Source organism: Vidua chalybeata, chromosome 1, assembly GCF_026979565.1.
Source record: "Vidua chalybeata isolate OUT-0048 chromosome 1, bVidCha1 merged haplotype, whole genome shotgun sequence".
NCBI classification, from domain to species: domain Eukaryota; kingdom Metazoa; phylum Chordata; class Aves; order Passeriformes; family Viduidae; genus Vidua; species Vidua chalybeata.
The window spans coordinates 101,904,852-101,917,244 of NC_071530.1; the positions used below are offsets into that span (position 1 = coordinate 101,904,852).

Consider the following 12,393-nt stretch of genomic DNA (forward strand, 5'->3'; position numbering starts at 1 on the left):
GTCTGAGGCTCTTCCAAGCACAGCTGCAGTATTTCAATGGGTATAAAAGCTGTCATGATTTCAGTAACCTGTGGGCAAACCCCTGCCTTTGTGTCCTGGCTCACATTGGCACAGGACTCCCAATGATTTGTCCATATGGTGCTTCCTGATCCCTTGGGTTTCTGACTGACTGATGTCAGGGCCTGTATTGGAAAGGGCTGTCAAAACAAGCAAGGTGTGCTGTTGTCACCTGTCCCATCACCTGTGCCACCTCTAGTGGAAGTGCTCAGATTTTCAAGAAGGAAGCCAACAGGCCAATCACTCTCACAAAACGTTAAGTGCAGAACAGTGGGATTAACGTTGTGAGCCTGCTACTCCCTCTTTTCAGTAAATGTAAATCAGTCTGGTGTTTTGTCCAAAGGGTTTGACAGAGATTCTGCTGCTGCACTTGGCACACACAGGTTCTGAGGTGTTGCAAAGAGGCTTACTTGAAGTCAGCTCGAATGATACTTTGATTTAGATAACCTGGTCCTTTAGGACATGTGTGTGCTTCATGCAAGTGGCCAGGCTGCTCAGGTATTTTTCTGTGGCCCTTGGGATTGAGAAATATATAATGTGATCTGAACAGCACACTCTTGATTATTGTGCTGTAGTTACTTTTCACTTTATTTGAAATTAGCTTTGGCTTTTTTTGGCTAATGATTCACAACTGCCACATGCAGCTTTCAAATGGCTGCTGCTCTGTGGCTTTTTCACTGCAGGCATTGGGGTGAGGAAGCTGCTTCTGTGCTCGGGGTAGTCAGGCCCCTCTGCAGAGGAGGAGCAGGTGCCCAGCTCCAGCCTCACCTGTGCTGAGGCACAGAACAATTCAAACATCTCTCAGGTGGTATGACACCAAGTTTCTGCTTACAGGAGCTGTGCTGCTGCAGGGGCAGCAGCTCCACCTCTGTTTCAGACCTTACTTTGAGTAATTTTTCATAGAAACTTCCCAGCTGCAGGCACCAACCCAAGAAGAGTAACTGTGATCTGCATTATGAAGTAGATGAAGGAGAAACTACTTTCAAATGGCCGTTGAATTTATTTGCTTGATAAATACAATCCTAACAAAATAAAAGTTAACCAATATTAAGAGATTTGTCTGAAGAACATTAGAAAAATCCATGACAATTCAATAGGAATTAGTGTGAATTAAACAAACAAACAAAAAGTTTAAATATTGCCAGCAAATATAAAATGTATGTAACGAAGGCAAGGGAGAATGCTTTAGTTTACATTTGTAATCTGATCACATTTTCTGTGTTTATAAACTTTTTTCCAAATTTTAAAAAAATACTATGCTGTTTTTTTCTATAACATATCAAAGCATTATTTGTACAAAAATCAAATCATGGCCAATGATTCACAACAGTGCAATAGATAAAGAATACAACCACATCCAACAGGTGCTGAAAATAAATATCCAGATTAAAAAATAAGATAGCCTATATGCACTCTGTGGAGTTTCTGTCTATATATGGATTGAGGGCTGAGTCCAATAAGCGTATCTGAAACATTAAAGGGCCCTTAAATGCCAGTGTGAGTGGAGGATTTTGAAGGGTAGAAGCATTAAAAACAGCCAAACCAAAACCAAGTCCCAGGTAGCGCTGGTTGGTTTGTTAAACACCAGCAAAAAGAGGCTATTGCTAAGCCCCCGGTGCCTCCCGTTGGCATCGCTCTTCGGGCTCATTTGGAATCACAAGTGACTGGCATTTGTGCAGGGGAAATGCTGTATTGCTTGGTCAGGCAGATACGTCCTAAAGACATAACCACTCCCATCCCTGCCTACAAGCAGTGGCTTTTTCCAAGAGATGAAAACATTTAAAATGGATGAAGACAAAGCGCTTGGCTACTTGGCAGCAGTGTGAACAGGGCCTGTCTCAGACAGGTGTGATGAGGGTGATTAATGATGAGCCAGTGAGTTACCTACACCGCTAAAGGACATGGACATTTCCATCATACGGGGACATAAATAACATCTCTCAAGTTTTTACACTTACTCAGTACATCTCAGAACAGAAATGAAGCTTAAGGGCATGTTAGGTAAACACGATACCCCACAGTCTCCCACTGTTTCAGCCAACCCAGAATAAATTTAAAGCTCCCTTGTATATAATCTGCATCAGAAAGGTATCAAAGGCACAAGCAAGAAGTGACTAGGTTAATATGCAGAAATAATGGTGAATGAGGATGAACAGATCCACAAGGCAAATCATTACTAGGTGTGTGGGTGGATTTTGTTTGTTTACTGAAAAGGAGATCTTCCAATTCTGCTCCAGTGAATGTAAATAATGATTTTGGTTTGAAATAAAACTGTTACTGAATTATTTTGAATCACCTGAAGGAAACCAGTCTTGAAATAATCTGATACTAACTGGAAAACTCTTCTGGCCTCTCCAAACTCACCTGAGTTTGATGAGTAGAAGCCACAAGTATTAAGAGACAAAAGTCTCCAGGGCTTAAAAGAAAAGTTTCTTTACAGAATGTACACAGCCACCAATAATTTGTGCAGTTTGACTCAAATTACAGTAATTTGCACAGTTCAGTTGATTTTATGCATAGCCAAGGAGCTGGATCAAATTGGAGTTTCTTTCCTGTCTTTACTTGGCGATGGCTTGACTTGCTGCTCCTTGCTTGCTTTTGGCTGCTCTTTGGCTGCTTTTGTCTCCAGGACAGTGTCTCTCTGCTGCTGAGAAACGCCCCCGCGCTTTTCCCCCTCCTCTTCCTCCTGCCCCTGCTGCTCGGATTTTGCACGCTGCAGCAGGCGGAGCTGCACCCGCAGCTCGATGATGGCCTCACGCTCCTCGTGAATCGCTTGGTTCAGGTGATTGTTCTTGATCTTTCAAGGAAGGGAAACAAATGTCAGGGAATGACAGTATGTTCCTCTGACACAGCAGTGCTGTAGCTCAAGAGTGTTTAGCACTGCTGGCCCAGGCAGCAACAGGGACTCGCGTACCGCAGTGATTTAAAAGCTGTGTGTGGGTCACAAGCCTGGGCAAAACTGATGCACACAACCAGTTTGCACCTGTGCAATCACATCACCATCACAGGAGAGAACTAGTGAATGCTAAGAACCAAATGCTACCTCCAGTTCCTCGTTCTGTCTCTGCAGATCTTCCAGGATGACCTGCAGCTCCTCCTCATCTTCACTCTCACTTTCACTCTCGGAAGAGTATTCCTCGGTTTCACTGCGGCCGTGCTGCTGGCGACTGAAAGACCAAGGGCAAATTCCACTTTAAACATTTCCTCAAGTCTGCCAGAACTGTGGCAACATAAGATATTTAACTTTCATCCCCTCAATCATCTGCCAATGGTTGAAAGAGCAAATTTAGACTTCCCTTTCAAAGCTTAATTTAATAAAGCAGTGATTTCATAGGGGGACTTTTTTTATTGCACAGGGTCAAGTTTCCTTTAGATCATCATTCCATTGTTAAAACAATATCCTGCAAGATTCGAATTTGTCAAGACTTCAATAAAAACAAGTGGCTTTCAACTGTGATGTTCACTGGGTGAGCTTTTAAGTGTGGTTTAGAGCATTCTTTCAGCAAAGCTTTTATGTACTTTTAATCACAGTGTGCTGTCCTGGCTGGGCTCTGCTGTGAGCTGTCTCCTTTACCTTTGTATTTCAGCTATTTCTGCTCGGAGCCGATCTATTTCTTCCTTCTCGGAGGCAATCTGTCTCCGCAGAAACTGCTCCATGGCCAGCAGCTCTTCTTGTTCTGTTAAAATCTCGTTCTCCTGCAATGATCAGTTAGTTCACTTAGAGCCTTGACTTTATTTCCTACAGGAACATACAATAAGCATGAGAGGATGCTGTTCTCTGAAATACTTTCAGTGGCAGTGGTATGTCTGCTTTGAACTTTGATCCATCAAGACCTCAAAGCAAAGAAAAAGTTCCAACCCAACAATGTCTGTTCTAAGTCCTCAAGATAATCACCATACTGAATAGCTGTGGAGATGACACACCAAATCCTGCCACGTTTGGCTGCCTTTCCTTAAATCACAGGGGAAAGCTCTGGCCAGCCAGTAAAATAACTAGAAAAATTGAATTACATGTCTGATCTTCTCCCCTCTGTACTTTCCTCCTTATATTCCTTTTCAAAGCTACTGGGGGAAGCAACAGAAGGCAAAAAAGCCAAAACAGTTGCCTTATTTCCCTTGATCAGCAGGAAAGCCTTTAACAGTACTGAACCTGGCTACATTGAGAAGTGGTGCTTTCTATGTACATGAACAACAAAGGCCACTTTTTTTCTTTCATAGTGTTTCCTTTCTGCTGTTAACAAGAGTCTCCTCAGCTCTGGGCTCACTCTTGCTGTCAGCATTCCTTCCCTGCTTCATTGGCCATTAAAACAAAGCCTTGTGGTTTTAAGGGACATAGAGATCCCCCTGAGCCTGCAAAGTATCCTCTGCATCAGAAGGGACAAAGGAATGTTTAATAGATTTGAAATATAAAATACCATTACCAGGCAAACAGGTAAGTGCCTGCCAGCTACCTGTGCAAGCAGAATATTTATAACTTCTTCATTCTCATTCATTTCTTCTTTGGAGACATCCTCCTTTGAAAGGCTAGCAATTTCTTGTGCAATCTTTGTTTCACACTCCTGCCAGAGAAAGGAAACAACATTTAAAAGGACAGCTTCCCTGGTCACTGTATTTACTCTAAAAAAAGATTTTTTTGAATGCATTATTTTCCAAATTTAGAACCACCATCATACTTGTCTTCCAAATTTTGAGCATGGTCTGTCCCATCTGTGGGACATAAAATAGTTTAAAAAACACTTCTCAGATTTGTTAACCTCAAGTCTTCCAGTAATTCCTCTTGGTACTCTAGGACTTGATTTTTAAGCTTGTAACAAGCATGTGCCCTAGCACACACTAAGATTTTCATCACACACACATTTTTTTGTGAACAGGTGTGAAGATCTCCCTGTCCCTAGGGAGAGCCAGCTAAGCAGAAAACACAATTGCTCATCAGGCATGTAAAGTTAAAATGAGAAAATTTGCAGCAAAAAGATTGAAAGGTGCTTTGATCTAACTGGATGCCTCTGCACTGTTATGGATTAGAATCCATGATTTAGCTGTCTGGCCAATAAACAGGAAAGTTACCCACCTGTCTCTTAGCTTCTCTTAGTTTCCTCTTAAGAGCTGTTAAGATTCTCTGCACCTCCCAGAGTCTCTCTTCTTTGGATAAGTCTTTTATCCCTGCCTGCAAGTCTCTGTGTAAACAGTTCAGAAGGAACTCCTAGAAAGATTGCCAAAGAAATTGTCTTTAAATATATTGTACCAGGGTAGATTGAAAAGGAAGCTCTTTCTTGCTTTGTAGCAATAGGCTGGGAGTTCTGGTTTTCAAACCTTGACATGTCCATGAGCAAGTGTTAACACACACCCAGCATGGATCCAGAGCCAGCTGAAGAGCAGTACTAAAGAAACCCCTCCCTAATGGGCTCTCCTGACCTTCCTCCCACAACAAAAGTATTGACCTACAGAGCAATGCACTCCACGGATGACACAGCTATGAGCATCACAAGACCATAACAACTTTCCACACATGAAAAAGGAAAGGAAATCATCAAGCTCTTCCCAGTGGTCTCACCAACAGGATAATTGTGATCGACTTAAAGTGCATGTTACAAATTTAGGAGAATTTTCTACTGAATGTATAAAAGCCAGGGCAAAGATAAACAGAAAAACACTCAAGTAATTGCCAACCTGTCGCCTGATTTCTTCTTTTATGCTCTCTTGTGTTTCTGGAAGTGCTGGCATTGTTGCCATATTTGACCAGCGAAGAGGTTTTGTCACCTGCTTGAGGGTCACATTTCCAAAGAACTCTTGAACATGTGTAAAAAACACATACAGGACACGGTTGCTGATCTGCAAAGGATGGACAGAGAGGATATTGGTTAAAATTATATATTCACATCATCGTTATCTGCAAAGCACAGTGTCCTCCAGAAACAGCAGCCTTTAGTAAACCTTTCTGTGAGCCACAGTCATGTCAGTTTGTATTGAGATTAAAATCTGGATTGAAAATTATCTTTACTTTCAACAATGCAGTGCTGGCCTCAGGGATCACTTCCCTGTTTCTCTTACCTGTGCATCTGAGGCATTTTCATACTAAACTCAGCATCTTCACATCTCTTTACCTAGCAGAATTATTTCCATCGCTGGTAGACACAGAAATGCATTAAATCTCTTTGTACTCACATAAAGATAGTTAATAAGAGGGAACATCAACACTACTGTATTATACCTGATGGCTGGCTACACCTTCTCTTTCTTCCCCCAATCTTTAAGTATTCTCTACAGCTTCTCTCTCAGATGACTTAATATAGTAGGAAAAAGAGGTATGAAAGCATCTTTCACTATATTCCTTTTTTTAACCTGAGACAGAAGCAAGTATATTTATTTTGATACTTTATCTTCCATTAACATTTAAAAAATTATCCTGAAACAAATATTAGAGGTCTGTCACTAGCTGCACTTCAATTACTAAGATCTAGTTACCAAGAAAACATGATTGGGCCTGCATTGTTTTACCCTAATTGTTACTTCTTTTCCTAGCTAGAGAGGTGTCTGGCATAGCAAAAAAGCCAGGAATAACAGCTGGCCCTTCTGCTACTGGGCCTTCACCTGGACTCTTAATTATAAAGTCAGGCTTTCCTAACTTGTGGGATTTGCTCTAGAAGATCCACACCCAATAATGCCACATTTTCATCATGCACAGGACTAATTCTGAGCTGTGTTTAATTAAATATTTCCAAGATGTCTATTAAGAAATCAAGCAACCCAGAAACCACAAAATGGAACTGGAAAACCAAGTCAGTTGTTATTCCCCAGCCATTTGGCTGCACAGAACAAAGCCATTTTACCTAAGTTATGACTGCACCAGGAAGATCTATGTGCAAGACAGGGTTCATTAGCTTGATATTAAAATTAAGCAGCAATATCTTAACTAAACTATCACTGAATCAAACCAGAAATTGTGTATCTGTATGAATTACTGAACAAAATCAACAATAAATGACTTCCCATTACAGAAGTGAAAGACAGCAGTCTTTTTAATACCTTGATAATAACCCAAATATCAGACCTACAGTATGCAAGCCCACATGCAGAAAGTCTTTTGTTCCCCCCTTCCCAGCACTTCAGGTTCCTGAGGCATAAAGAGGAGCTGTGATTTAGCTAAACTGTATCAGACAATATCCAATTCCCACCTGCAAAAGAATTCCTACAAAGAAATCTTTCTTGGGCAGCAGTTCTGCTCTAAGCCTTGCTGTGTGGTGCACATACCTGGACAGTAGGGCTGAGCACTATAGAAATATTCTGGATGTTCATTTTAGTTTCCAGTTCCTTTGCAATAACATGGTCCATATGCACAATCAGCCAAGAAATCAGGAGATGGTTACACTCTGGCAGCTCTTTGAGCAGCCTCTGGCACTCCTGAACTTTCTCAGCTTCTGTGCTCTTTCCACAAGCATCTTCAAAGCGGGGCATGAGCTCTTTGGTAAGCAGATTTTCGGGCAGTTCCCGTAGGTACTGTTTGAGCAAGCTGGCGACTGTATTGGGCTCATATTCTTCCAGGTTTGGAGATTCTTCACGATCATAGGCTGCCTTCAGCTCGTCAACTTTTGATTTTATTCCTTAAAATAGTTAGAGAATTAAGAGAAATTTTGACTGTAAATGTCTAATAGTTACACTTTTTTTTTTGGAGATGCATTTATTTCACCTCTCCTTACAATTTAGGGTAATTAAGAAACACCTTTTAGAAGTTATCCACATGCAACAAAATGAAAATCATGACTCAAAATTACATGGTCAATGGTTCTAAAAGCACTGACTACTCCTATGAAGCAAAACCAAAGCACTGACAGAGCTCTGAATCAGAACTGGTGCCAGCATTCCCATTCATCAAAGAACATAAAATAGGGTGAGGAAAGGCTGGGGAACTCAAAATCAATTGTGTATTTGCATTACGTTTCTTTCTGGCTGTTCAATTATCCATCCCTACCCCAGACAGCAAATATGTTTTTAGTTCAGATGCTGTGCAACAAGCTCTACCTATAATAGCTTTCCTTTGTCAAAACAAACTCCACACTTCTTAGTTTCCAGTTTTCCAGCTGGCCCTCCTCAGCAGAGGAATCTCACATAGGATCCTTGATTTAAGGCACCACATGATTAAAAGTGTGTTCACAATTATTCAACCCAGCCAAGATTTTCTACAAGGTGTTTGTATAAACTCAGTGACATTCCAATCTTCCTAAGCTTGGGGAAATTTCATTCTTGCAGCTCAAACACCCACTCAGGTTACATCAACTTGGTGCACAGCCCTGGCTTGGCTCATACTCAATGAGCACAACTCAGCCCCCTGGAAAATGCCAGGAAAACATGCTCAGTTTCATGGCTAAAATGAGCCATCACAACAGCTGCAGGCCACTAAGGCACAGCAAGGCTCTCTCTGAGCTCTCAATTTAAACAATCCTACATGCACAAACGCACAAGAGGGAGCTGTTGCACTGGAGACCATGTACAAAGGACAAAGCAGAAATTAAGGAAAACACACCTGTGAAAACTCCCAACACATCATGTATAAAAAAACAAGCAACCAAAATGTGTCACTAGGCAGGACTAAGCAACTGCTTAAGGTGCTGCAATATTTCTGCATGCCTACCAAACACCATGCAGATGGACAGCATGAAGACAGCTAATGAAGCCCTTAAAATAATTTCATTACTGGTTTACTGTGCTGGGCAACTTGATTCAAAATGCTTTTTCTGAAATTCCTTTCCTTGCTTGCTCTTGTCCCCTCCAATATACCCACAGAAGTACTTACAGGAGCTGCATTTCTGGTGCAGCTCACAAATAAAGGGACTGTTTTGTCTAACATGACTAAAACTGAGGTTTCACTTATGTAAGCTGGTGTTACACAACTACCACAGTTAATTAGCTGCTGTTGCTAACCTTAGTGAAACTTGTATTTTCTGCTTATTAGCAAATTTGCTGAAAGAAAATGAGTTTTCAAGAAAAAATATACAATGGGAGTAACTGGGAAAAGCAACTTAGTGGGAAGCATAAGCAATAAAATGGTTATAGCTCATCTTCGCTTTTGTCAGCTACCATTGTATTTCTAAAGCAGAAGAAAAAGAATACAAGTTGGCATACTAACATGTTTTATTGACTGCTACCATCCCATGACAAAAGGCCAAAATAGGTGTGTTTTTACTGCCATTAAGTACTACCACCACATTACCAATTTTTTCTGGTACTTCAGACCTACAAGTTTGCTTAACTTTGGCTACATGATTACCTTCTGGATAATTAATGGAGCTATAAACAATGTACCTAGATGTTTGAAGTGATAAAATAATAAGAAAATTGCAAGTAAAGACCTTAGGAACCTGCAAGTCTGTGTGCCCAGAGTACCTGAAACTCTGTAGATGCCTTCACATTTCATGCCATACTTCTCTACGTAATCTATACATTCACGGAAAACTGCTGGCAGGCGGATGCCATCATACATCATGGTCCTGTCTACTGCGTCAGACAAAGGAATGCCAAACACGGGTCTGTGACTTGGAACATCCACTTGAGGTATCTCTGTCTCTTGAATTGGCTTTTTCTTTTTCTTCTTCTCTTTCCACTGTTTTACAACATCTGCTGCAGTTAAGTCTTTTGACTTTTTCTCTTTGTGTTTGTCTTCCTTATGTTTTTCTTCCTTATGTTTTTCATCTTTGGGTTTCTCTTTTATTTTAAAATCTTTCTCCTTCTTTTTGGAAAAGCTGGGTTTCTTGAAGACATGTATTCCCTTGGACCGCTTCAACTTGGAAGGACTTTCAGCTTCATCACCGGAACTGTCCTCTTGAAACGCAGCATAACCTTCCGCTGTTGGGCAAAGCAGGAGAAGGGAAGGGGACAGCTGTGAGTCTCTTTACTTTCCAGACAGCAACAACAAGAAGTTGCATGTAAGGAGGAGAGGGAAGAAGCAACATGAATTAAAAAACAGTGCCCGTCTGACTCCTCAGAAGGTTTTCTTTAGTTGTTACACACTTGAGTAGACAAGGATTAAATCAAGTTGCATAATTACATCAAAGATAAGCCACAGAGCTCCTGAACGATCAATGAATACTTTATATACTTACTCATAATGGCTATGTCCATCTTATGGGCTAGACTCCCATCTAATAGTCAAGGAAATGCAAAATAAAAACAACTGTCTGGCAACTTCTCTATGTTCCTGTAATCAACAGTATAAGAGTTGCTGTTAAGGATCATCTGCTGCATACACAGAAGTCTAACAAATTTCAATTAACAACAAACTGAACTCCAGGCACTTAAAGCCTCAATCTTTTTCCAGAATATTATGAATTTAAAGACAAGTATGAAGTTAATAAAGTTTCAGCCTCAAATAAAATACAAAAAACCCACCCCAAGCATAAACCAAAAACGCACTATAACTTACTTTTCACTAGATGAATAACACAATTCCAGTAACACTAGAACAATACCTGCCCGTGAAAGTGCGGATTTGCCTTAAAAAGCACATGGGAGATTCAAACAAGTCCCTGGGCTGAGCACACCATTCCAGCAGCAAACGTTCAAGTGCCGTCTAAAACATGCACCAGGCGCTTTTAAGTCACTACGCCTCTGCAGCTGGCCCTGCCTCACCTTCAGGCAAGAACACAAAAGTCTTTAAAGGTGGATTACAAAAAAACCCCAACAAACACACCACCAACAACAGAAAAAAACCCCACAAACAAACCCAGCAACATGCAATCCAACACAACTTTCAAGGCCACTAATTCTAGTTTTACATACACAGTACCTCATATAAGAAAAGTAAGCCTGAAACCTGGTCAACAAAGGTGACATTTGACACGCCATCTGCACCAGCCAGGTCCTCCAAGGCAGTGGGCAGCAAACCCCCATTAAGAGCCCTTTGAGGGTCTTCCACTACCTACAGGCAGAGCCTCTGCTTGAGTGAGGCAGCACTGACAGCCAAGTGCTCTTGCTGCCTGAATAGTTTTGTGTAGAGGAAAATTACCCTCTTGATAATATGCGAGCATATCACGAACGATACTATAGACTATAATTTTTTCCAAGTGGAATATCTGCAGAAGAACCAGGGGGCATTTAGTCTTTCCTTCTTCTAATTCTGAACTATACCAGACTGCAGAGTTTCTCAGCATTGTTTTAGCATATAAAAGAACTGTCTATTTTTTGAAGCCTCCTTGACTGCTCTGTAGAAGACGGCTTGTAATTGTCAAACAAATATAAGAAATGTATTAAAACACAGAACAACCATAAAATAATTACAATTGTTGAATCAGCTCAGTCTTTGCAGCAGATACTCTTCCCTAGGACTACCAAACACACACTTTCCTAGAAGACTGAAAAAGACTTTAGAACTGTTCCTGTCCAAGTGGATTTTAACATAAAAATGCAAACGTTAACTGAAGGCCAATCAGCAGCCAGGTCTTCTTCTCCCTGATTACTGGCTATGTCATTTACTGGTTTTTGTAAACTAAACCCAGAAATGGGCAAGGTTTCAAATCTTACTCTGGTACAGAAGCAACTGCAGATCCACCAGCTACAGGACAAAGCAGGAGCACACATCTTCACTGTGTTTTATGAGAATGAGACAGGCCTGGCACCAAGGTTCAAGATGAACTTCAGAGATGTAACTTTCAGAGAGCCAGATGTCCCCCAGAGAGAGCCTGGAACAATCTGCCCTCAGTCTTTCCTCCTGGATAGCTGGGACAGCTCCTAGCCAAACAGTGTGGGGTTCCCACATGCACACCAGAAGTGTCAGCACTGGAACACAGACTGGGAGGTTGATGCCACCAACAGAGCACTGCTCACATGTCCCAACACTCCACTCTGCAACACAAGCCCCAGTGCCTCCCTAGATCTGTGGTAATGTAACACCAGCAAGAGAACATTACTGAAACTGGTATTTCTTGAATTCACAAGACATGAAGAAGCAAGTTAAATACAAACCCAGCCTTTTAAAATTTGTCTCAGTAACATAAGTCAACAAAGTTTAGAAGCATATACTAATATAGATTCACACAGAATATCCCACCCATACCGAGAGAAGATCTGCATTTCTCTCAAGAATAGCCCGATTTTCTTTACTATACTTTTGGTAATAAAATTGCTGTATCCCTTTCAACAGTGATACAATATATTGAAATATAAACAAGTTACATTTATACAGAAGAAAAACTACCAAAAGTGCTTGAAAAAAATCAGTGCTTCAAAAATCAGGTAATTTTAAATATGGAAAGAGTATTACCTAGGGTAAACTGGAATTTCTGTCCACTGTTTCCTCAAGACTTCCAGTAGTAATAGTCCCCATTTTCCCATCACTCTACTCTATGC

The 12,393-nt window shown here is 41.0% G+C and overlaps 1 protein-coding gene across 5 annotated transcripts in view; it reads right to left on the reverse strand.

Annotated features, from left to right (window-relative positions):
- Window positions 1–1,037: 1,037 nt before the first annotated feature.
- RALBP1 (ralA binding protein 1) overlaps window positions 1,038–12,393 on the reverse strand; it is a 33,388-nt gene continuing 22,032 nt past the window's right edge. For 3 of the 5 annotated variants that reach the window (XM_053962924.1, XM_053962933.1, XM_053962914.1), the window contains exons 3-10: window positions 9,436–9,894; window positions 7,306–7,655; window positions 5,725–5,886; window positions 5,126–5,257; window positions 4,479–4,616; window positions 3,632–3,753; window positions 3,101–3,224; window positions 1,038–2,854 (exon numbers count right to left, since the gene is read on the reverse strand). In XM_053962924.1, coding sequence (XP_053818899.1) covers window positions 2,591–2,854; window positions 3,101–3,224; window positions 3,632–3,753; window positions 4,479–4,616; window positions 5,126–5,257; window positions 5,725–5,886; window positions 7,306–7,655; window positions 9,436–9,894 — 1,751 coding nt within the window. In that variant the 3' untranslated portion in view covers window positions 1,038–2,590. Of the gene's footprint in view, window positions 2,855–3,100; window positions 3,225–3,631; window positions 3,754–4,478; window positions 4,617–5,125; window positions 5,258–5,724; window positions 5,887–7,305; window positions 7,656–9,435; window positions 9,895–10,151; window positions 10,247–12,393 lie in introns of all 5 variants that reach the window. The other 2 variants (XM_053962949.1, XM_053962940.1) reach the window with 2 other exon arrangements.